The sequence below is a fragment of the Rissa tridactyla genome, chromosome 1 (assembly GCF_028500815.1).
Source record: "Rissa tridactyla isolate bRisTri1 chromosome 1, bRisTri1.patW.cur.20221130, whole genome shotgun sequence".
NCBI lineage: Eukaryota > Metazoa > Chordata > Aves > Charadriiformes > Laridae > Rissa > Rissa tridactyla.
The window spans coordinates 99,994,397-100,020,589 of record NC_071466.1 but is presented as its reverse complement, the minus strand read 5'-3'; the positions used below and the strand labels follow the sequence as shown (position 1 = coordinate 100,020,589).

Here is a 26,193-nt window from a genome sequence, read left to right as displayed (position 1 = left end):
ATCTTGCATCATACTTGCAGAGCCCCCAAATGGACAAAGAAAACTGATTTTGCTTAACAGCTTATAGCCTATAAAAACACGAAAAATCAGGGCAGGACAGCAAAGGCAGCAGAAGAGGGAGCATCCTGGTCCAGTAACGTCGGGAGAAAACAGCAAAAGGACCAGAGGAGGAGCTCGAGACCTCAACTGCCCCCAAGCAGTGCACAAAGCTGATAAATCCCACCGTGTGTCTCTTTGCTTGCTTGTCGGCCATCTCCAGCAGCCTCAGCCATACCCTGCAGCCTCCGAGAGCAAAGGCGCAGCCCAGATGCACGGTGTCACGTCTTGTCACAGTGGCTGGGCTGGGAAGTCTCGCTGTGAGGTGGAAAAAATACTCCCTCTCCGGCGGAGGGGGCCCTCACCCAGTTGCTTTTGTCATGAGGGGTGAGGAGGCTGAAAGGGTTCCCCGGATGGAGCGGGACCAGCACCCCCAGCAAGCAGCCCGGGTTGGGGCGGGGCACGGCAACTCGCCCCGTCTCTGCCCAATCTGGCCAGTTTCACCCCACATGCAAGTGAGCCGACTCAGTGAGCTGACTTTTGGGGGGAGAAAAATGGGGGGGTGGGGGGTGTAGTTGCTTATGGGCAATCTCTCCAAGTTCCTCTCCATTTGCCCCCATCACCCCCCTGCGCAGTACAGCCGAGAGAGGTGACGGCCAGCTGTGCCTGTGAGGAGTTTCGTTTCTGTCATCAGTGAAACAACAGGAGGAAAGTTGGCTGGCGTATAAGGAAACGAAAGGAAAAAAAACCCCAATGCATTGTGTTATTGCTTCCAGGGCTATCATGAATCTAGTCCCGTTTCATCTCAGGACTGCTTTCGTTTCTCCTGATTTCTGTCACAGTGTGTAGGTGGAGCCTGCAAATAAAAAAGCACCAGGAGAAGCTGAAAAAAAAGTTACTCCTTCTCCTTGCTACAGGACACTACACAGGTAGAATTTTCTCTTTTCCTTCTTCTAAAAATAATCATGCAATTTTTTACTGTTATCTTAATTCCTTTTAATAGTTCCATGTGAGAAGGCTGCATAAGTGTCTAAAGTAAATATAGTTAAATAAAGTTTCCAGGAGTAGGGTCTGTTGTTTTCTGGGGTGGGGAAAAAGAGAAGACATTTGTATTGTTTCGTCTTTAAAGGGAGATGACTGAGAGATGGCATTTAAATTGGAACACATTTTTTTAAAATACGTACTGTGTGGGGGCAGTGTTCAGTAACACAGTCTAGCTGGCAGTATTCATTTGTAGCATCATATGCTTTGCATTGCTTCATTTCTCTTCTGAGAAGACAGCTAGAATTAATAAACCTACAATCCAGAGACCGTGGAGATTACCCAAATATCCTGAAGTCACAGGATATGTCAGACAGAAGTCCGTGTGGTCCCCTGGCTGGACACGGTGAATAAATGCAAGAGCTGCGTGGATTCAGCGCCGCAGCTTTGCGCTTTGGGTTTGATAGGGGATTTTGTTATTACCCCTTGAGAGGCAAAGCCAGGATCATTAGAGGAAAACGAGGCAAGGTTGGGGGGCTTCCTGCAGATGTGGTTGTGTAGTGTTGTGCCGGGCGGTGGAGATGGACTTGCCATCACACAGGCAGGCAAACATCTAAAGGTAAGGTTCAAGGAAACCAATATTGTCCCAGTAATGGAGGCAGGGGCAGCTCAGGTGAGGGGTTTGTTATCAGACTTTCATTATCATCACGTCATCCAGGTGTCACGTTTTGCGGGTGGATTCTGGCCAGTTTCAGAAAGGCACTTAAAAATTGCAGCTCTTTTTGTCTTCTCCTCCTTTCTCTCTTTCGTCTGATGTTGTCAAGGCTCAGCACATAACGACATCGCTATGCCCGCAGTGCATGGTGAAGGGTTGCGCAGACCTACCCAACCTTTTTCAGGTTCAGGTGGAGAACAGCCAGGTAGTCCCAGAAATCCACGCATGCTGATTGACTCTGCTGCTCACTGTAGGTACCTTTGTTAGCCTGTGCATCTGTGTGTGCACGCTGTGGTCTGCACTGTAGACCCAGCTAAAAACTGTTCTAGGTATGCGGTCAGATATAGCCCTTGCACTAAAACATTTCAAAGTTGTCACTTTTTTTTGTCAGACTCCTTAAGTCTCGGTTTCCCAGATGTCACGACTTTATCTTCCAAGATCTTCCTTTTTGTTTTGTTTTTTCCTGGTGGCCTTACTATTTTTGCATTTCTTCTGATTCATTATAAGGACTCTAAAGCTTCCTGTGTAACCTCTTTCTGAAGGAAATACATCCACATTTAGGGGGCCATGTGCTAAAACCAGTACATGAATAACTCCGAAAGCAGCCCAATGAATAATAATAATGTAAAGGGGTCAGAAATTTGTTTCTGGGTAATATTTACATTAAATTAAAAATTTGTAGGAAGCATTCGTTCCACTAAATTGAAAGGCATGTAGAGAATGGGAGAGGTAATAGAAGGGATTACTGCTAGGGACATTGTTATCAGTAAATTATTTCCTGTAGCAATAGAAAATCATAAACTAATCTGGTGGCCAGTGAATGTGGAATGTATGTTTGTTGCAGATAAAGCACCAAGTCCTCATTCAAGAAAGAAAAATCTTAGAAATCATTAATAGAAAGAGAAAAAAGTTCATACTGAAATATTAAAGAAAGGGGACGTGCAGAAAGATGAAGGAATAGTAAAATGAATACTTAAAAATAAATTAAAGTAGTTCGGTCATCTTTTATTGCTGGACAAAATTGAGAAGTTTCCTCATAGTAATTTATTTTTTATTTTGATAAAAGGAGACAGGAATATCTATTAAAAATTTTATATTGCTTTATAAAAAAAGAAGACTGAATAGCAAGTGTAGAATTAATCTGTTTTTTTCTAAACTTGTTTTACACATTGAAAGTATAACTTACATTGTGCATCCTACTTTGACATCTGCTGAAATTAGAAAACCCATAAACTTAGTTCCACCAAAAAATTAAAAGAACAGGAAGTTATTTCAAGCAAAATGTGTTTCCCCTAATTCATTCTCCCAAGTGTTTGAGTTAAACAGATCTTGCTTTTGACAGGGGGAGGTTAAAAAAAATCTAGCTTTGAAAAAATACTATTGGGGTTTTTTTCTTTAAATCATTCTCTCTAGAAATCACTTTCCCTGGAAAATGTCACATCAAAAGCCTCCAGTTTCTTCAATCACCCATAGAAAATATCTCAACAAAACTTTTACATAAAGAAAAGCTGAACAAGAAATTAAAAAGTCTCCCAGTTCTGCTTTTTCTAACATCATGTCAAGCAAAGTCTGCTTTTTGGAGAGGGTTTTAAGCTATAAAGGGAAGGATTAAGATACTGTGCTTCTAAAATAGGTGTAACACTTGCCTCTGACAAATGTTTCCATTGCGAGAAAGGCAAACTGGCCACATAGCACACTATGGCTTGGTGTGTCCTACTCTCATTGCTGGTGGCCCACCCATGTATTCCTAGAGAATCAAGGAGGGAGGTCAGCAGAACTGCCACCTTGAACTTCTGGAGGGCAGATTTTGGTCTTTTCAGGAGCCTGCTTGACAGGGTCCCTTGGGATGCAGTCCCAAAGGGTAAAGAAATCCGGGAAGGCTGGATGTTTTTCAAGAAGGAACTCTTAAAGGCACAGGAGCAGGCCATCCCCATGTGCCGAAAAATGAGCCCTCAGGAAAAAGACCAGCCTGGGTGAACAGAGAGATATGGATACAACTCAGGGAAAAAAGGAGTTTATGACCTTTGGAAGAAGGGCTAGGCCATTCAGGAAGACTACAAAGATGTTGTAAGGCTATGTAGGGAGAAAATTAGAAGGGCCAAAGCCCAACTAAAACTTAACCTGACTTTGGATGTTAAGGACAATAAAAAAAAGTTTCTATAAATACATTAGTAATAAAATGAGGACCAAAGAGAATCTCCATCCTTTATTAGATGGGGGCAGTAACATGGTAACAAAGGATGAGGAAAAGACTGAGGTACTTAATGCCTCCTTTGCCTCAGTCTTTAGTAGTAGGACCAGTTGTTCCCTGAGTAGCCAGACCCCTGAGCTAGTAGATAGGGGCAGGGAGCAGAACGAAGCCCCCGTAATCCAAGGGGAAATGGTGAGGGACCTGCTACAACACCTAGACATTCACAAGTCTATAGGCCCAATGGGATACACCTGAGGGTACTGAGGGAGCTGGCAGAAGTGCTCAGCAAGCCACTTTCCATCATGTATCAGCAGTCCTGGGTAACCGGGGAGGTCCCAGTTGACTGGCAGCTAACAAATGTGATGCCCATCCACAAGAAGGGCTGGAAGGATGATCTGGGGAACTACAGACCTGTCAGTCTGACTTCGGTGCCTGGGAAGGTCATGGAACAGATCATCATGAATGCCATTATGCAGCACATGAAGGACAACCAGGCAACCAGGCTCAGTCAGCATTGGTTCATGAAAGGCACATCCTGCTTGACTAACCTGATCTCTTTCTATGACAAGGTGACCCCCTTGGTGAATGAGGGAAAGGCTGTGGATGTTGTTTACCTGGACTTAAGTAAAGCATTTGACACGGTTTTCCACAGCATTCTCCTGGAGAAACTAGCTGCCCATAGGTTGGGTGGGAGTACTCTCCACTGGATAAAAAAATGGCTGGAGGGCTGGGCCCAGAGACTGGTGATTAGAGTTAAATCCAGCTGGTGGCCCATCACGAGTGGTGTTCACCAGGGCTCAGTATTGGGGCCAGTTCTGTTTAATATCTTTATCAATGATCTGGACAAGGGGATCAAGTGCACCCTCAGTAAATTTGCAGATGACACCAAGTTAGGTGGGAGTGTCGACCTGCTTGAATGTAGAAAGGCTCTGCAGAGGCATGTGGACAAGTTGGATCGATGGGCCAAGGCCAATGGTGTGAGGTTCAACAAGGCCAAGTGCCGGGTCCTGCCCTTGGGTCACAACAACCCCATGCAGCGCTACAGGCTTGGGGAAGAGTGTCTGGAAAGCTGCCCGGCAGAAAAGGACCTGGGGGTGTTGGTTGACTGCCAAGTGAATATGAGCCAGCAGTGGGCCCAGGTGGCCAAGAAGGCCAACAGCATCTTGGCCTGTATCAGTACTAGGACAGCAGGACTAAGTGATCGTCTCCCCGTACTTGGCACCAGTGAGGCTGCAGCTTGAATACTGCATTCAGTTTTGGGCCCCTCACTAGAGGAGGGACATGGAGGTACTGGAGCATGTCCAGAGAAGGGCAACAAAACTGGTGAGGGGTCTAGAGCACAAATCTTATGAGAAGTGGCTGAGGGAACTGGGATTGTTTAGCCTAGAGAAAAGGATGCTGAGGAAAGTGGTGGAATCGTCATCCCTGGAGGGGTAGACATGGTGCTTAGCGACATGGTTTAGCGATGGTTTTTGTCAGTGTCAGGTTGATGGTTGGACTTGATGATCTGAAAGGTCCCTTCTGTCATGTCCCACTCTCAGTAAAGAAGGGGGGTAAATGACTTCAGATTCATAAATTCTCAATGACTAAGGTGAGATAAATTTATTAGCTTCCCAAAATGGTTAGTATAGGTCTTAACGAGTCCACGATAATTGGTTAGCTACATAACAAATTATGGCAAATGGTGAGGTATGCATTGTGTTACTTAACAACAGGTATAGGACAACTTATGGCAAGCGGTACTTAAGGTCGTACTTAAGGTTGTTAATTAACAACTCTGTTACTTAACAATCCTAAGAGAAAAGACAAACTGAGGGATAGAGAAAGGAAAAGACAGAGAAAAAGACAGAGATAAAGAGATCACTGGTCCTGGTTCCAGCATCTTTTTCAGGGAATCTTCCCAGGCATGATCTTCTTCTTTCTTGGAAAAGTCTTCCCAGGGATGGTCGTCTTTCTTGGGAAGAATCTTCCCAGGCACAATCTTCTTTCTTGGAAAGAATCTTGCCAGGCAGTATCTTCTTCTATTGTTTCCTCTTTGTTCCCCCCTAGGGGCACTTATTTTCCCCTTTTATATTTGCTGCATTAGCATGGTCCACCCCCTTTGCTGAGGACAGCCTCATCTCAGGTTTCTCCCTTCTCCCAGGTGATGTGTAGCATGATATGGGTGGAGAGACGAGTGCCATAGTCATACATGTTTAGCATGATCTCTGTAATCTTCATTAGCATATGCAGGGTGTGCGCTTTCATATGCATATGAAGCAAAGGTCACTCATCGGACGCAATGGCCTTGAGAACTGAGAACTAGCAAGCTCACCGCACGAGTGGCAGAACTATCCTGTCTTCACAAGACAGTGCTCCCACACTTTCAGGCACCAGAAATGTTGGCCTTATCAGTCCTTTGAAGGCCAGGCCTGCATTATTTATTTCCTTGTGAGTGTTTGAGAGGCGTTCCATTGAAGGCTTGGAGGGCCTTCTGCCCCTCGTCAGGGAATTTACAGTCCGTCCCTTACAACTTCCAATCTAGACAATTCTATGATTCTATGATTCCCTCCTTGTGCAGACACACAGCCCTGTACTCCTGACCAGGTGACTGGAGCTAAGCATTTGTGCAGTTTCCAACCATCCCCAGCCGTTGCCATACTGACTGAGAGTCTCAAAACACCTTTCAGCGAAATTTTAATTGAGGAGAACTGGTTTTTCACAAAAACTGCTGTAACTTTTTTTCCCCCTGCCCCCACACCCCCCACCCCCACCCCCACCCCCGCCAAATCTCATTTACTTTGTGGCAACTTCTTTTTTTAAAAAAACATTAAAAAAGCTAAGAGAGGTAGGGAGAAGAGTTTCAAGTCTAACCTCTGGAGAGCAATTTTAGTGAGTTGAAAAGACCTGTGGCACTTAATACGTACTGAGAGTTTGAATCAGTAAATAAAACTGGTGTTTGATTTTCTCTGCTATGATCACTGTTGCAAGCTCGAGTCACTCAGTGCCCCATGTTTGATTTCAGAAGCTGTACGAAAGTGTGGTTGGACCAGACAGTAATCACTATTCAGTGAAGGACTTACAGACAACCTAAGTGGCACGCCAAAAAATCAACGGGCCATGAATAATAAGAGTGGAGCGTCCAAACATTCTGGAAGAACCAAACTTGCTAGTCCTGCACCACCTTTGTTCCAACCATCTGCAGAAGCTTTTTCAATACCTCTCCCACCAGAGTTAGAAGATGAAGGTCTTCTGATGTCAGAGAACACGACTGAGGGAAAGCCTAACTATGAGCTGAAGAAACAATATTATGGAGAACAGGACAAGGTAAGGCAGGTACTAGAAGAAGGCATAGATCCTCCCCACTCTTACTTCTGTGTTTCACTTTGTGCCCCAAAATGAATCCCCTTGTCTCTTTGGGCAATCTGTGCTTGTTAGGTCTAAGCAGAGGAGTACTTCTGGCAGCAGGGCCCAGCAGCCATTTGTGTAACTGGGACGATAAGTACCTGCAATTAATCTGCAGGCATAAAAAATGCAGGCGTAGAACACAGGGCAGCAGTAGCCTAGCGGCCAATTTAATGTGCAACATGTATCAGAAATGCTGAAATCTGGGATGTTTTTTACTTGATGCACTGCTACCTTCAACAGAAATATGAAGAAAGGTTAATAAAAACCTGTGTTGAATATTTGACACTGAAAACAGATTGGTTTTAAGTCTGTGTCGTAGTTCATGAAGTTCTTGAGAACGGTTAGGAATTATTAGCTAGTAAACATCTCCATTTCAGCCTGGAGAAGAGAAGGCTCTGGGGAGACATAATTGCAGCCGTCCAGTATCTGAAGGGGGCCTACAAGAAAGCTGAAAAGGGACTTTTTACAAGGGCATGTAGTGATAGGACGAATAACAGTTTTAAAACGAAAGAGGGGAGATTTAGATTAGGTATTAGGAAGAAATTCTTTACTGTGAGGGTGGTGAGACACTGGAACAGGTTTCCCAGGGAAGCTGTGGATGCCCCATCCCTGGAACTGTCCAAGACCAGGCTGGATGGGGCTTTGGGCAGCCTGGTCTAGTGGGAAGTGTCCCTGCCCATGGCAGGGGGGTTGGAACTAGATCATCTTTAAGGTACCTTCCAACGCAAGCCATTCTGTGTTTCTGTGATTCTGTGATCATAAGGAAGATAGTGGGGAGGGGTTACAGTGAGGTTTTAAAATACCTGCCTCCAGTAATGTGTGCTGTCTTTCTCATCTTGAAAGGAAAATCTTCTCTGTTTGATTACATCTGATTGATAGACCTATTTTCAGAGGTGGCTTTCTTAGACAAAAGTGATGGTGGGAAACTTCGATTTTTTCCTTTCAAAAAATCAGGTATGAATGTGACAGACCCGTTAGGGTCTGTAAATATTGGTGCTCTCAAAATTGCATTTCTAAATGCAGCAATCAGACTGCAACATGGAGAGAGGAACCAGGAGAAGAGACCAATCTGATCTTTATACACTTTAGCTGGGCATATTTAACAGCAGATGGACCAGTTTTGTAAAGGGCTGGAAAGTAGTCAGTTTGTTTTCATGAAAATGAAGTGCCTGTGTTAAAATCTGACATGTGTATCAAAATCAAAAAATGACAATAATCAGCCATTTGAAGCAAATAACTCATATTCATCCATTACCCTAGCCAAAATGAGGCAAAGAAAGAAGGGCCATGATGATCTAAAAGATTTTAGCCACCTATTAAGGACAGTATAGCAGAACACTTTTGGCGTCTTCGCACAAACTAAATCTTCAAACTTCAAAATAAAGATTTAATAAGGTATCCTGCACTAAATTCTCTTATTACTGAGACTAGTCTTCATTTGCATACACTTACTTCAGTACACCTGTAGATGAGTGGAAGAAAATGGCAGTTATTAAAAAGAACAAATTAACAAAGCTCACTTAGTAATGAGGTCTCCTTTTACTCTTTACCTTCTCAGGAGAGCTTACAAAGTTTGGTATTTTTGCTAAGGATGGTCATTGAGCTAGCCTCAACTGAATTTGTCCTATTTACAGACATCTGTGTATAACATGGAGATGCAAGGGTGCACAGTGATGTGAGGTACGGCTTGATTGCCAGTACATAAGGTTTACTAGAGAATGATAATCTGAAGAAGATGTCTAAAAGGGGATTTTTTTTGGTAGAAACAACTTATTTGAAAAATATGGAAAATTCATTGCAAGTTTAACTCCAGCAGGCAGCAGAACATACCTTGTACAACCAATATGAGGAAAAGATTCGACCCTGCATTGATCTCATCGACAGTCTGAGAGCTCTTGGAATAGAAAAAGACCTGGCTTTGCCTGCGATTGCAGTGATTGGAGACCAGAGCTCTGGGAAAAGCTCCGTCCTAGAAGCCCTGTCTGGTATTGCTCTTCCTAGGGGCAATGGTAAGAATTCACCTTCTCAGGTTTTCAGTTGAATTTAACTTTGATGAGATGGAAAGGCTTCCTTCTCCTCTTCTCTTCTCTTCTCTTCTCTTCTCTTCTCTTCTCTTCTCTTCTCTTCTCTTCTCTTCTCTTCTCTTCTCTTCTCTCCTCTCCTCTCCTCTCCTCTCCTCTCCTCTCCTCTCCTCTCCTCTCCTCTCCTCTCCTCTCCTCTCCTCTCCTCTCCTCTCCTCCCTTCCCTTCCCTTCCCTTCCCTTCCCTTCCCTTCCCTTCCCTTCCCTTCCCTTCCCTTCCTCTTTTTTTTTTTTCTTTTTTTTTTGTCAAGGAGTGAATAATGACTGAGAATATATCTAGATTGTGAGATGGCAGGGATTTGCATATTTTTAGTCTGGAAAAAAGATGACTGAGGGGGGATCTTATCAATGCTTATAAATACTTAAAGGGTGGGTGTCAGGAGGATGGGGCCAGGCTCTGCTCAGTGGTGCCCATGGACAGGGCAGGAGGTAACAGGCACAAGCTTTAACGTAGGAAATTCCATCTAAACATGAGGAGGAACTTCTGTACTTTGAGGGTGGCAGAGCAGTGGCACAGGCTGCCCAGAGAGGTGGTGGAGTCTCTGTCTCTGGGGACATTCCAAACCCACCTGGACGCGCTCCTGTGCAACCTGCTCTAGGTGACGCTGCTCTGTCAGGGGGGTTGGACTAGATGATCTCCAGAGGTCCCTTCCACCCTCTATCATTCTGTGATTCTGTGATTCTCAGCTCTGGTTTCTGGTAGAAGAAATGGATGTCCAGGTGGGGCACTGCAGGGTAACTCCAACAAGGCATACGTTCTGGGTGGTCAAGAGACCAAAGTGTGGACAGACTGGAACATACCATCAGCTGACTGTGTATTTCCCAGCGAAGAGTAGCGCAGCAGATACAAGTTTCACATGGAATACTAGTTTTGAAATTTGCTTTTGGGGTTGGTTTGCAATTTTCTAACAAGATTTTCTTACAGATACCCTTTTTGGCAAAAAATGTACAAAGATCTTTACTTACAAACATGTGCCTTGAATGTTATTTAAGTCAGAAAAGATTGCTGGAAGACTTTGCAGCTCAAGAAGATTCACTTTCCAGCTCTGTGTATGTGTGGGTGTGGGTGTGTATGCACACACTATATGAGTTCTGCAAGTTCTGTATGAGCTGAAAATACTATCTGGTCTTTCAGGGTGGATAAGCTGAAAATACTATCTGGTCTTTCATAAGATGTAGGTGTAGCATTGGAACAGGTCACCCAGAGAGGTGCAAATCACCATCCTTGGAGAGGTGAAGCGAGCGGGAAGTCAGAGAGCCCTTTGGCAATGTCCCTTGGAACATTTCTGTGTCTCTGTGTGAAGTATTAGGCCACCCTGCCTATGCCATGCAGTCCATGGCTGCGTATCATGCATAATAACTGCTGAGAGAGTTACCTCTGTCTTTGGAACTGCTGCAGGTATTGTTACTCGATGCCCCTTGGAACTTAAACTGAAAAGAATACCTGCTACTCAGGCATGGAAAGGGAAAATGTGTTACCGCAACACCAACATAGACCTCCAGGATGCCTCTGAGGTGGAGAAAGCAATAAGAGAAGGTGAGTTGTAACCTATTCCCATACGATTTAGTTTGCTCAGTCTCCTTCGAATCCTTGCTCCGCTTTGCTTAGGCTGAGCAGCAGTCCCCAGACTGACACAGTGATTGTAGCCATGAGTAACACCAAGAGCTGAATTCAGAGCAGAAGGAAGTGGGGTAACATAATATAGCTCTCTCAAGAAAGTTGTACTACTTACTATTTCAGTGGTGAGGATGATCCATGGTGCCCCATAAAAGCTCAGGCTATGTTCTCAGCTGGCTTGCTGTCTGCCTGGTTTGGGGAGGTTGTCTGTCAAATTGTAAACATGCAAAGCCCTAAATGGTTCCTGTCGTCAGTCCAAAAGCTCAGGGAATGCTTGAGGTGTCTGTGGCTGGAAATCTTAATGACTTTGGAGAAAATTGCAAGAAGGAAGAGTGGAAGGCATATAGAGCTTCTGCCAGCTAGTGTGACCACAGCCTCAATCATTGCCCTTCCCATGTCATAGTTTTGTTTTTATGTTATTTCATGCTGTGTAAGGAAACATTTTTCTTACCCAAAGGGCAGTAAGCACTTGCCCTAAATGTGAAGGTTGGATTGTCCTTATATCCTTGACTAGCACAGCTCTGCAACATACTTATTTGTCCTAATGTTTTTTCATTAGCTTTTCAGTACATTATTTGGATATTTTCAATATATCCTTCCAAAACTGGCAAGGCCAGAGGTATGAACTAATTAAACTAATTACAGAGCTGAAAAATCTCTCATGAGAATGACTACGGGATTTCCTTGCTGTTCTGTGCTGTTCGCAGTTCAAGAATTATTGCTTTATAAGATACGCAACAAATTACTTGATCTCTCAACCTCTCTGTGAAAAAGTGAAGAATAGAAAAAAACATCTATTTCTCTTTAAAGGCAGCAAGGGATTAATTGATACCTACAAAGTGTCTTGATGTTGAGGAAGTATTTCTACAACCGACCAGTGTCTTATCCAATCTCTTTCATTGTGGTTTATTTATATTTATTTTGCCTGCATATATGAGAGTTCATAAGTATATGCTATGTAAAATATTGCAGTTCACATTCCAAAAGGACTCCACGTATCCATGTATTACGTAATAATTTCCTTAGATTTTTGCATAAATGAGTTTCCATGTGTGGCTGGATCCGAAAAAAAGCCAAGCCTCAAAGAACCATAGGTTCTAGTAGGTACTTTTTGAAGTCTTTGTGTTTAGCTTCGCTTTGATGCATTGTTTGAAGCTTGCATTCATTGCCTTGCTCTTTTCTTCTTGCAGCCCAGAATGTGGTGGCTGGTAACAGAGGTGCCATTAGCGGAGAACTAATTTCCCTGGAAATTTGGTCCCCAGATGTCCCAGATCTGACACTAATTGATCTTCCTGGAATTGCCAGAGTGGCCGTGGGGGATCAGCCAAAAGACATTGGGGAACAGGTAAAACTCAGTCCCATATGCCAATCTGTGCACAGTGTCACTTCCGTAACCTACCTCACATGCAAGCCTTTGCTGTAGGACGCTGGAGTTATTATGCTGGGCTTTTTGAGCCAGCAATAGAGCTACGCTAACAAACAGGCTTGTTTTTTGGCAAGGAATTGCCAATAGGAAGAGTGAGGTCGAGGATCTCCTGTCTGCCCTGTCGTGCAGGAGGGAGCTGCCCATGCTAGCTGTGAAGGAGCCACTCGGGTGCCTTGACAAGCCTACCCATGGCAGCATGCAGTAACCAGGCTATATGGACCCTGAACACAGTGCTGCCCCTGTGTCCCTTGCCTAGACCGCAGTCTGCAAGATAGATGCATCTCAAAATGAGTTGTCCTTCACTAGATCTGTGGATGTATTTGTCAAAGGATCTGAGTTCTTGCAAGCTCTTCTGGAGCAGGGTGGCAAATTTGCCTTCTTACAGATTCATTGCTCTGTCATCCCTTCCTTACAGAGCACATCAGAATCAGACCCGTCCTGGTTTTTCTCATCCCTTAAGGGATCCCGGAAGATGCTTTTTGAATTAAAGAGAATATGCATTATAGTGGAGGGGGTCTTTACTCTTCCTCTGGCTGCTTTTAGAAGAAATGCTGGGGAATGCAAATAAAACTCTAGTTGGACAAGGCCAGCTGTGAGGATGATGTGCAGGAACTGGGTGTATTTTTTTCTCCTAAAATACCTTTAAATAGGAACTTGGAATAAGAGTAGCCCGAAGTTAGCTAGGCATATCAACAAAAATGTGACAAGACTGGATTGTCTGGGCTTTATTCTGTGGGAGAAGAGCAATTTCACTTCATAATTAGATAGTAATATTTCTATTGTATTCAGAAGAAAGCAGCAGGTGTGACATGATCCACACGTTTCCATTGTCCACAGCTGCCTGCAGGCTTCAGAGATGGAGGCTATAGCATTGTAGCATGTCAGAAATTGGGATGGATGGAACGTAGAAAAGAGAGGCACCTTTACCAAAACTCAGGAAAAAAAAGAGTTAACTTACTTTGGTATAAGCACAGTAGAGCTCTGTAAACCTTTTACAATACAACACAAACTACGAGAAACCCTTTTAGTTGGCATTGAAACATAGAAACCAATTAGATGTCATGTGCAACTTGTTGGTTTTTTTCACAAATACTCCACTGAAACACAAGCCAAAGACATTCGCTCTCCTTTCAGAGACACAAATCTGAGATTTATCATCATAATCTAGCTTCCTTTCTTTCCGTAAGTGTGTACCTAGACATCAGAACTTGTTTTTCTTACATGTGATTATTTATGAAATATCTCTAATATTTCCATAATGGAAGATTATATGCCTGAGAAGTTAAACTTTACATAGCTTTCAGGACAGACATAACAACAATCTGGTCTCACTCACGCTAGATGTTTGGATTAATCTTCACATAGGAAAAGAGGCTGCATTCTTCTGCTGACCCATTTCCATGCCATCCTTTAGCATGTAATACTATCCTCAGTGTATGTGACATTTAATGCCAAGAGACAGTGGCTCATATTGCTAGAAATGCTCACATCCTATATGCAGGCATCTGATTTCACTGAACTTCATTACTGCTGTATTGCATTGCAGATCAAAATGCTACTTAAAAGAATTATCACCTACAAAGAGACACTCAATTTGGTAGTGGTGCCATGTAATGTGGATATTGCAACAACAGAAGCACTGAAAATGGCTCTAGAGGTGGACCCCAGTGGAGAAAGGACACTAGGTGAGAAATTTTTTTAAGCTACATGTTGAAGAGAAGTGCAAATCTTTTTTTCCATGAAGGTCTGGCGCTTTGTATTCCACACTAGATCTGTGAAATTAGCCACCAGAAGAAGGGAAAAAAAAAAAAACAAAAAAACCAGCCTAAATAAATTATTTACAAAGCTTGAGATGATCCAGTAGCTCTAAGAATCCCTCGGTTTTGAGTCTTGCTGGTATTCATCTTATGAATAATTGTAAATTGAAAATGTCAGAATTAGTGGCGGGAAAACTTTGCTGCTGCCTGTTAAAAAGGGTTTGCAAGGCAAAAAGGCATGGTGGGAGGCCAACTGTAGTGCATGTTTTACAGTGCAAAGCCCAGGAGCTGAGAGCTTTCTATGAGAGAAGAAACAAAATGAAGAGAAGTTGGTTTATAAAACACGGCACAGCATGTTCCTGCTGTGCTGGTGGGGTGTCCTACTGTACCTCTCCTACCTTTAACTCCTGTGCTTGACTAAATTTCACTTGGGTAACTTCACAGGGATCCTCACGAAACCTGACCTGGTGGACAGAGGAACTGAGGAGTCTATTCTTAACATACTACGCAACCAAGTCATCCCCCTCAAAAAAGGTTACATGATTGTGAAGTGTCGTGGGCAGCAGGACATCCACAACAAACTGGCCTTGGCTGCTGCAATCCAGCAGGAGAGAAAATTCTTCGAGAATCACAAACATTTCAGGTACTTCTTGCAGAAAAGACCTAATCAGAAACATACTAAAGTCACTTCAAAGCTTCCTGTTGACTTGCTGAGTTTTAAATTAGGGTTACAAACAGGTATTAATTATACTCACTATTTCTCATTGCCTATGTTCTGTTGCATTCCAGTAAGCCGGAAGAATTTTACATGTCAAATGAACTTGTAAAATGTATTTTGGATGCAAGTTTGATATATATCTCTCCTTACACCTGGGAGAAGTGCAATGAACTTCAGAAGTTCAGAATAGTCCCAAAGAATTCAAGTTCAGTATCTGAGTGCTTCAAGTCAACCACTGATGTATTTCTATTCAATGGAAAACAAGGTGAAACAGCATGAGAAAGGATACTGCCTGTGCTGAGGGCACAGATTTCCCCAGAATATGACTCAGCAGCAAATTGATGATAATATAGAGAATGGCAGGTGAAAAGGGTTTTGAATCAGTGTACTTCACACATGCAGAAATAGTGCAGCAGCACATTAATCTGCTGTTAGAATTTGATATTTTCAGTCTCTTCTCTGTTTCTCTTTGCTTAGCCAGGAGCAGTAGCTGTCGAACAAACCTTGCACAAAAGCCATGGTACCCAGAGAGTCCTGGGCTGCTGCCGCATCTGTACTAGCACTCCCCAGATAGCCCTTGCTTTACTCAATTTGTGTAGTAGAAGTAATGAAAACAGAGCAGACCATCAGTGCTACCTCCTTGCCCTGCACACGTGGTCTATATAAAACCCACTTTTCCTCCTTTTCGCAGCATTCTTCTGGAAGAAAGAAGGGCTACTATCCCTCACCTGGCAGAGAAGCTCACAAATGAACTTGTGAGACATATTATTGTAAGTAACAGAGGTGTCATACTAAGCTGTTTTTATTAGCTACTGTTTAAAAATAAGGTAAGCCCTTCAACCTTGGATTGCAATCCATTGCAATTGGAATTGCATCTTTATATGCATAGAGCATACTTAATTATCCTTCAATCCAAGAACAAATTGAACTAAGTTAAAGGTAAAGAAACCCATGCTCTGTCCTCAGATTTGCCTTTAAGATGAAGATTGACAATAGGCAAATGGTTTCATAGAATCTTCTGGTTGGAAAGGACCTTTGAGATCATCGAGTCCAACCATACACACACACACAAAAAAAACCCAAACAACAAAAAAAACCCTACAATCTCTGCCACCAGAGCATGCCCTGAAGTGCCAAATCTACACATTTCTTAAATACCTCTAGGGACGGTGACTCAACCACCTCCCTGGGTAGGCTGTTCCAGTGCCTGACCACTCTTTCAGTAAAGTAATTCTTCCTAATATCTAATCTAAACCTCCCCTGCCGCAACTTCAGACCATTTCCTCTGGTCCTGTCATTATTCACATGGGAGGAGAGGCCAACACCCACCTCTCTACAACCTCCTTTCAGGTAGTTGTAGAGGGCAATGAGGTCTCCCCTCAGCCTCCTCTTCTCCAAGCTAAACATGCCCAGCTCCCTCAGCCTCTCCTCATATGACCTGGTCTGCAGACCAAGTCGACTACTTGTGACTCAGAACTCCTGCCTTTTCTATGGCAGACATTGTATTTCTTTTTATTTGCTTTGTCCTCAGATTTGTCTTTAAGATGAAGATAGACAATAGGCAAATCATTTCATCTGCTTATGACTCATAACTCCTGCCTTTTCAATGGCAGCCATTGTATTTCTTTTTTTTGTGAAGAGTGTTGATCAGCTGGGTGACACGTTACTGCTATGAGCTTACTAAAACACAGTAATTTCTATTTAACTGAAAGATGTGTTCAAAATCTCAAGTCATATCTAATTTTTTTATTATATTACTACGCTAATATAAGTATATTGGGGTTTTAATTTTTTTTAAAATATATATATCTCTTTAATTATTCCATTAAGGTAAAACGCTAAAATACAGGGAATCTCTAAATTCAGTCCTGAAGGAGAAAAAAAAAAGTATTTATGTAACTTTACATAAAATAGGCAACTAAGCAGCCATGGTCAATCAGGTATTTTTCAGGACTGGAGGGGTCAGTGCATTCCCCACATCACCACCTCCCTGGCAGAGCCTGTCAGGACAGAGTTTTTGCTTCACTGTAGATGAAATGTTGCCTTAGACTACAGCTACTCTGCCCACCTTGCAGTGAGGTCCAGCCTGATGTCTCAGGGAGATCCTAGCCCCTGCCTTCTCTCAATGAAGGCCATATTTGCACTTCCATGCTATCCCACTATCACACATGGGATGCAAGGACAACGAGCTCTTGGACTCCTAAAAGCAGCAAAGATCATGCGCAGGTGTAGGTCACTCTTGGAGGGATTTTGTTTTTCTTCCAGAACCAGACACGATCAACCTACCTAAATGTCCTTCTTTACTGTCTACCCCTCAGAAAACTTTGCCAACACTACAGAACCAAATACGTGAGGTGCTCCAAAAAACGTTACAGGATCTACAAATGTATAGAAGAGGCACACCCAAAGCCGAGTCTGAGAAGCTGATTTTCCTCACAGACGTAAGTATCAATATTGTTTTGGTCACAGAGCAGAGCAAGCTGGTAAACGTGGGAGAAAAAGAAACCATGTAAAGTTAGCAAACCATCAGCATGGACCACAAGGAAGCTTATGGTATCTGTCACTGATATGTTTTGAGAGTAACATACACAAACCTCTGGCAGGAATACATCGTACCTGCAAAAATAACAGACCACAGGAGCTCGTGGCCCCTTCTAGCAATTTTTTTCCTGTGATTGTGTGACAAGGAGCTGAACAACAACTCAGTTGATTGGTCAAAATCAAGCATCTCAGAGAGGGAAAACTTACACTCCTGCCTGCCTGACATTTTGAAGGGTTTCCATTGTTTACAGCATTCATAAGATCAAATGCATTCCTGTTATCAAAATATGGTTTGCAAATCCATCTGAGTGTCTCAGATGGGGGGAGATAATCCCTCACAGTAAGCTTTCGGCAGGCCAGGAGAGGTGCTTATGAAGGCTCAACAGCCTTCAAAGACTTCATACAAGTCTAGTCAATTTGAATTGAGTAAATGGCTCTAAGAGTCCAGAGAAAAAGAAAACAAAACAAAAGAGTATCAAAATTGTTCTCCTTTAGCTGTGTTGGTTTTGAAAACAAAAACAAAGCCAAAATCCAACAGGAGCTAAGAGCATAAAAGGTGTAAGGGTGTGAACCTGCTTTAACATCAAATAATCACAGGTTTACTTAACATGTGCGAGTTAGTCTGAAGAAATGGAACTTCACTACATTGCTTGCTTATTCTTCAATTCATTACAGATGATCAAACTCTACAATCAAGACATCTCTCAGGTAATACGTGGAGAGGAACAGTTGTTTGGAAATGAAATCAGACTATTTACAAAAATCCGCAGAGAGTTTCGAACATGGGAATTGATTCTCCTAGAGTGTGCTGCAAAGGGTAAGCATAGAAAACCGTCACTTGCGGCTGACCTGACATTCCATTCCCTTGCTTTTAAATCATGACACTGCATCACCAAAGGGTTGTTTTCAAGAAAGTGTAAAAAAGAAGCTAGGAGCATTCATCTGTTGTAGTGTTAGGCAAGTTATGCTTTGGTCTTTGGGGACAAAGACCTGGCTTGCATTAAAGGCTGTCATTACGGAGAGATCAGTGGATCTCTCTCTTCTTCCAGCAAAGCAATAAAACCAAGTCTGTGGCACAGGATCGGTTGCTGGTTCTCTGAAACGTTCTTTTAAATAACAGCAACAAAACCAACACCAATACCAACACTAATATTAATATTAATAATAATAGCAACAACAACAACAATGTATTTAAACGATATAATTGTTATAATTCCATTACTGTTGTTATTGTTGTTGTTGATGTTGTCGTTGTTGTTATTATTATTATTATGAATGTTTGGGAGTTTTTGGTCTTTTTTGTTCTACTTTAGCTCTGGTTTAAGGTGTGGAGAAAAATTCTGAGTCTGAAATAACCACAACCTTGTAAAGAGCACCCCTTTCTGTGCATCACCCACCTTGCTAATTGCTTAAGTGAACTCAGTTGTAAACCGAGGCATAGGGTGACACATGCAGACTGAACTCTGCTGTACACTCAACATCTTTTGCAGCGTCTTTTACGCATCTTTCAGAGACCCCATCATTTGCTCTTAGAGATGAAATAGCATCAGCTGCCAGTCAAGCAATAGTTCTTGAAACAAGTTATTTTAGTTTTTGATGTACATCTATGTCAACATCACCAGTATCTCTAAAATTATAGCTACGAATACGCTGCAACGGTGCTGTCAGCCAGAGACAAATATATGTATATATATGCATATATGTGAAGAGAGACAGATAGACAGACATTGGTGTATGTCAATGTCTCTTATGTCCCATCCATGAAGTACCAAGCCAATCAACATGATTTTATGGGGAGGAATAAAAGAGTAAGACAATGAAGGGATGAATAAATAGATGTTAAAACAGCACAAAGCACTAGCAGAAGGATGCAGCTTCTTCAGAGGACAAAGAGCAACTGAGTCGCAGAAGATACGCAAGGCATCACAAGCTGAACCACAGTGGGGAATCCTCTGGGCACTTTCAGGTTACCCCCATCGATTTAAACTAATATATCTGACTTCACAACAGGATCAGGGTAGGAGCACACAGCAGCTCTTTCAACAGCACAGGTCTTGCTGACAATATGCTACCCCAAAATCATGTGTACGTATGCTCAGGTGAAGTATTTACACGTGCTGCAGAGTAAATTCACTTACATAGCTTGAAAACTAGAGGTGGCTTTAGCGAGCCCTTCCTCAATGAAAAGCATTGTCATCAGCCACCGTTAGGATTTCTGAAGGTACATCTTTGCATGTCAAATGATTCAGTTTAACTTCAGCTTTCTTATGATGAATGAAAGTATTAAAAATATCAGATACTTTGAATACTTGAAGCTGATGGATATTGAAAAGCTGATAGATGTTCTTGTGGCCATGTTTGTACTACCTTAACTGCACGGGTATGTTTTCAGACTCTGAACCAGATACTCCGCATCTACTTCTGTCTTTTCTTTTTCCTTTTCTTTTTCCTTTTTTCTTTTTCATTATCCAACCATAGACTTGTATAGCTGAATGTCAGAACCAAATGCATCCATGGCTTGACTTCTACTTCCACATGTGCACTTGATCCATGATTCACAAATTGGACCCCACAACAGGGCAATATCAAAACCTTTCAAAACACTTAGAAACACATCTTTGCTTGAATATATAAACCAATTCAAAGGGATATAACATCAACATAGAAATATAGGCTGTGATATCTTAAATAAAAATAGCTAGTCAACAGTAGATTCCCTGGACTGTTTAGCAACTTTGGGGTTTTGTTTTGTTCTAGGTTTTCTAAAACTCAGAAATGACTGGTAACAGCCACTTCTGTGAGCGTAGAATTCCAAGACGAACTGGCATTTTTGAGCCCCATCATCATTTCTGGATTGCTTTCTGTCAGTTAGATGCTTGATCCAGTGTGTGAGATGGCTCATTTACTGAGCAATAACTTGTGTTAGCTCAGTTCTACAGTAATGGTATTGCTCAAAAGACTGTCTCAGTAGTTGTTCTTCTCAAGAGCATTTCAAAGAGGAGAAATAGACTTCCTTCTTAAATCTGAAATTTATAAATTGAGGGATTTAGTAGTAAAGCAATGTTATTTTAACATTACAGTTAAAAAAAATGTACCCAGTAAAGTGTGGAAATATGAAGACCAGTATCGTGGACGGGAGTTTCCAGGCTTTACCAATTACAGGACATTTGAGGACATTATAAAAGAGCAAATTATAGAACTGGAGGAGCCAGCTGTCAGCATACTGAACAACGTGATCGGTACGTCTCGCAGGCCGCATGAGGCTGTCGTGTGGGAGACACTGGTGTGCCTGACATTTTTTTCCAGGATAAGTCAACGGTCTCACTGCTGAAGCAAGAGCTCCAGACAGGATACTTCAGAATGGGGAAGTGAACCTGATTCAAGCTGGGGGCTTGCCTCTGCTCCAGAGCCTCCAATCTCTATGCGTGGCCTCCAGCCATTTGTTAATACTTTTCCCAGTGGCTGGTGGGAGGGAGTTAGAAAGCCACTACAAAAAATAACACAGTAAAGAAATAGTATAGTAGAAGTAGCAGGTGCCAGCCAAGTGGCTTGGTATTCCCAAGCCTGGGGAGTGGCATTCACAAACCTGAACTGGAAACCCACATTCTTTGCCAATTCTTTGCACGACGTTGTGTGTATTACACAGTGTCTGCTGGGGCTGGGGGAAAGGGTACATAATTCATCCAGTAAAAAGCACCCAAGCAAAAAGTATGTCGTGATCCTGTCTCTTCTATGTTTGCCTTAGAAGGCAACTACAGCATCTGTGCCAGACTCAGTGCTCTGTATGATATGTGCTGGCCCCTCTTCCTGGGGAGGCCACTCAGAGGGTAAGATGCAGATGTGCTTACATGGCCAAGTGATGACACATCTGGTCAAACACAGCTGTAAGCACAGAAATCTTTGCTTTATCAAAGAAATCTCAGTGACGTTCAGTCTCTCAGGTGGTAAGTGATCACAGGAAGTCTTTAATGCTCACACTCTCGGACCTGGAAATCTAAATTCCTACTTTGTATTGGTTTCAAAAGCATAGCACATCAGTATAGCTGCTCAGCTCTTTCTGGATGAATATAGAAAATGAGTGGGTCTCGCAAGTCTTATATTAACAATAGCTTAAAAAACTCACTTGCTGACTTTGTTTTTGTCTGTCTGTTCTTCCCTTAGGCCTGGTTGAAGAGAAATTTGTGGAGCTCTCTAAAAGGCATTTTGCTAATTTTCACAATCTAAACAGAGCTGCTAAGGTGAGAGACTACCTATAACTTGAGATAAGACAAGAGCAAGATGCAATGGCACTTGCAAATGCAGCCATGCTTACAGTACCTACCCCTCTGAAAGGCAAGCCAGGGCGCTAGCCGGTGCAGCAATCTCATCTTGCATAAAAGGGAGCAGCAGCAGACAAGCCAAGAATCATTCAACTATGAGAGAGTCAGAAGATGATTGTTCACAGTCTGGGGGTTTGCATGTTTTGGGGTGGAGTTAAATGGTATGGATGTCATTGAAGACCTTTTCTCAAAAAAGAGCTTTGAGGAAGAGATGAGAAACAATGCTGGGCAGCCGGGAAGCAGAGTCCATTCACAGGGTACTGCTTAAAAAAGTAACTCAAAGGAAAATATGAGTTAAAGAGATGGTTTGCTATTTGACTTGCATGGCCAAACCCTACTGAGCTCCCGGGCCAACCATGCAGCAAGCAAATAAGCTATTTCAGCCAAATACAAAGGTGTTTAGGGAGGGCCTTTAGGCATAACCTGAGAGGAATGACGAAGGAGGAAGTTCTGGTAGACACTGAAGATGAGAAAAAAGACGTAATGCTTTCTTAGGGATGCTAGGAAAGCATTTGAAGGGAATTTGAGGATGACTGAGGGAACTTTGCACCCGCCACAGACTTTTAGGTGGAAGTATCAAAAAGGCCAGAAAGCATCAGATCGCTGCAATAAAAATCCCAGACAGTGAAGGGTGAGACAGGGATGGTTTGCTGATAACAAACAGGAGTCTGCAGTTTTTGAGAAGGGCAGGAGGGGCAATGGAGTTCACACCGTTGCCTACTGTCACTGCCTACTGTGAGAGGGACACACAAACAAAATGCATGCAAAACCCAAGGACAGGCTGCAGGCTGAACTCGCAGCTGGCCGGTGCTGCTTGTTCCCACCAACCTTGTATTTTCATTCGAGGTCCAAGCACCAGGTTTTGGCTGATCCCACTCGTGTAAAGGAGGGGACAAAACTGCTACGTTTTCCTGCTGTTTCACAACAGGGGAACCAGAATCTAAAGCGTTACTCCCTGTTCCCAAGAGCTGGTCTGGGATTAGACAGCGCTGCAGCGAGGACTGTTGAACCCCATGCCCACCTTGCCATTCCCTGGGGACACTGCTAAGCACCAGCACCTTTGCAAAGGAAACAAATGTCTGAAAACTTGTTGATTTTTTCTTTCCTAGATCAGAATTGAAGACATCAGAGAGAAACAAGCAGCGGAGGCTGAAAGACACATCCGGACCCAGTTTAAAATGGAGAGAATCGTATACTGCCAGGATGACGCTTACATTAAGGATTTACAGTCTGTTAAGAGAGAAAATGCTACCAAAGGTGTCAATGAGAAAGAGTTGCAGGTTAGATCTGTTTCGAATCAAGAGCCCTCCTTTGTCCAGGAAATGGTTTGTCACACGAAGGCCTATTTTGATGTAAGTTTACAGACTATGATACAGCAGCTCTTCTGCACCCTGAATGCTATTGCATAGATTCCTCTCCCAGATCTCGCTGTAGTCAATATAAGTCTGTCATGAAATAGTACTACTATGCAGGGAATAGTAGCCAGAGGGTATAAGTGTCTCGTCCAGGTACACCCACAGTTTCTATACGAATTAATTGGAGCTTCTGACCAGTGATGAAAACGCCAGGACAAAGTTGGTCTGATGGCCTGTGCCAGCACAGTTTCTGGGGAGAAGCAGTTGCACACTGCGGGGTCTGGTGATTAGAAAAGCCTACAGGCTGTTAAAGTGACAGACGGCTCCTAAACCACTTGTTAGCTACCCTCCAGCCTGGCAGGCCTCCCTGCCGTGGCTGCCGCTCGCTCGGGGAATATGGCATCGGCAAGTGAGTCCTCTTCTCACCTTCCTACAGCCTTTCACAGGGAAGAGGGTGACTCCCTGCTGCTTACACAGCCCCACACCAGTACGATGCTCTCTTGCTGGCTTTCCTATTGGGACAAGTGTCAGGGTGGGAGGGGGAAAGGACAGTGACTTACCAGCATGGAGGAGAGGATAGGATGGGGAAGAGCCCTTGGCCCTGTAATTAGAAGTTATTGATATTCAGTTGATGGCAAGTCACCCTCTTCTAGCAAAGGAAGCAGATTGTTTTCCCCACTGCAAGCTCATCTCGCAGTTTTCAAATGATGTTAGTTTCCACAAGCTTAACAACATTATGTACAGCACTTTGGCATTTGGCACAGCATCTGAGAGCTCCGGGCAGCCACAAGCCCCTCTGCGTATTCCTGCTGGCAGCAGAAAGTGGTAACAGTGGCTCGCAGTCAGATCCTGAACTAAGGTGGCAGGGGGAGCAATAATAAAACGTTAAGTTAAAATGGATTCAGCTATCTGTAGAAATCAGAGTGCATATGCTGTATTGCAGATAGCTCCATAGAAGTTAAGTCTCTGCAGAAAAATGTTTTAGCAAAGACAGACAGCAAAGAGAACATGCAGTATCAGGATTTGCTTTTGATTTTTGTTTCATAAAACCCCCTCAGAAAGCAACAAGTTCAATATTACTAATGCAGTAAGGTAGGTTGCAACTCACGTTGAATTTCAATAGTCAGGATTTGACAAATTCTTACAATTAAATGTCCAGGCTGATGGAGAGAAAACCATCAGCTTTCAGAGAACAAGAGACAAAGGCAGAACTGCATAAGCTCTTCCCTGCCTCCTTACTATACTCTCTGCTGTAACACAAAAGTCTTAGATGATTGTTATAGATTTTTGTAAATGCCCTAAGTGCCATTTTCAGCAATAACAAATGCCAGGGCATCATATCTCCATGGGACTTACGCAAGGCCAAATACACTTTGAAAGAGATGGAAGTGTCCATGTCCTTTGGAAATGGCATGCATGAATCTGTGTTCACCTATGACAGGACTCTCAAGGTTCTGTGTAGAGTTTGGCTCCAGAAAAAAACCCATATTTAAAGCACCTACAGTCCCTCCTGCCACAGTCAGTAGTGCTTAGAGAACAAATAGGCTCAGTAAGTTCTTTAGCTGACTCGGATGAATTGCTTGCTATTCACTAGATCTCTGCAAACCGGAAATTAAAACTAAACATCTACTCTTAGGTATTTTTCACCTTGAGCTCAGACTCATCCTTGTACGCATAAGATTTGCAGCCACTGAGCTCCAGGTATCTGAAGCTAGGGCTTCCCACTGCCATTTTCAAGTCAGATGCCACAGAAAAGAAAGCGAGACGGCACCTCTCTCAATTGTAGCCAGTCACTCAGGCCAAAGTACTCACCTGGCACCAGCATTGGGGAGGTTTTGAACCTCCTATCACCCAAGAGCACCAGCTAAGCCCCCAAGCCCTGCAGGTGTCTCTGGGGAAAGGGCCCCACAACCTCTTCTAGGTCAATCTGGTTCAATTTGCATAAATAACTAGACCAGGCAGTTTGTCAGGTTAAGCAGAAAATAATCTCATTGAGATATCAATAGATGTAACGTAGGCACAGTGTAGTCTCGCTATTGCTGAAAACATTTTCCCTTAAGGCTAAAGCTTACTCCAAAGCTGTCTTACACTTAAAAGGACAGCCACATCAGAAATACCATCTAAAGACAGAAATATACCACCTTTGGAAAAATCACTTTGATTTCCTGTTCCATAAAAATTGGTCGTGTTCAGAGAAGACGGGTATGATGCCAGAAATTGTTCACAAGTACTATTCATCAGGTGTGTCCTTGTATAACTCTTACCAATGATAGCTGGCAGAGCTAAGCAGGGAACAGCCTGCCTTGGGTTTGTTTCCGAGGGAAAAGAGTCACAGCTGACATTCCTGTAACTCTTAGATCTTTAGGCATGAAGGAGACTAACGACAAACATTATTTAGTCCCTAGAAGCACTCACTTCTTGAACAGTAACCCAATACAACATTTTAAAACCGTGCTGTCACTTCTTACCAGCTTATCTATAGCCCCTTCCTTTTTTAGCTCTTTTTGGGAAACAAGTCTTTTGCCTTTTTTCCCCCTCTTGCAGGGAGCAAGTAGACGCCTCTGCAATCAGATACCTCTGATCATCCTCTCTTCTGCCCTTCATGACTTCGGGGATACCTTACAGACCACTATGTTGCATCTTCTGCAAGAAAAAGACAAGTTAAGCCATCTCCTTCAGGAGGACAGTGAAGCTGCTAAACATAGGAACTACCTCAGTCAACGAGTTAATCGTCTCACCAAAGCCTGCCAATACCTGAGAGACTTCACCACATTGTAGATTTCTTCATTTTTCAGGAGTATATTTCTACTTTTGTTTTCTAGCATTACTGGAGAACTTTGTAAAATCTACTAAAAATGTAATGTCAGCACAGGCCTTTAACACTCATTTCCACCGGTCAGTTTTGCTTTATTTTCCATAATCGGTTGTACAGAAACACCTGTAAAGTGCTCCACTGGGGAAGTCGTGACAAAATGTTACCCCATTTTTTAAACATTTTCTTTATGAGCTCTGTACAACCATTAAAATAATTATTAAAAAGCTAGAGCTCTAAGAGTTGTGTTTTGTTGT

The 26,193-nt window shown here is 42.9% G+C and overlaps 1 protein-coding gene across 4 annotated transcripts; it reads left to right on the top strand.

Annotated features, from left to right (window-relative positions):
- Positions 1-887: 887 nt before the first annotated feature.
- Positions 888-26,176, top strand: LOC128917774 (interferon-induced GTP-binding protein Mx-like). Of its 4 annotated transcripts, none has more exons than XM_054221230.1 (15): positions 949-965; positions 1,842-1,982; positions 6,928-7,229; positions 9,127-9,319; positions 10,790-10,927; positions 12,199-12,353; positions 13,981-14,119; positions 14,636-14,834; positions 15,601-15,679; positions 17,228-17,350; positions 18,126-18,267; positions 20,531-20,689; positions 21,612-21,688; positions 22,879-23,121; positions 25,669-26,176. In XM_054221230.1, exons 3-15 carry the CDS (start codon positions 7,023-7,025, stop codon positions 25,900-25,902), a joined length of 2,088 nt encoding a protein of 695 aa, XP_054077205.1. In that variant the 5' UTR covers positions 949-965; positions 1,842-1,982; positions 6,928-7,022; the 3' UTR covers positions 25,903-26,176. The 4 variants fall into 4 exon arrangements, with proteins under 4 accessions (XP_054077195.1, XP_054077205.1, XP_054077216.1 ...); XM_054221241.1 differs by having other exon boundaries at positions 9,124-9,319; positions 22,879-23,049; XM_054221210.1 differs by having other exon boundaries at positions 9,124-9,319.
- The last annotated feature ends 17 nt before the right edge of the window (positions 26,177-26,193 follow it).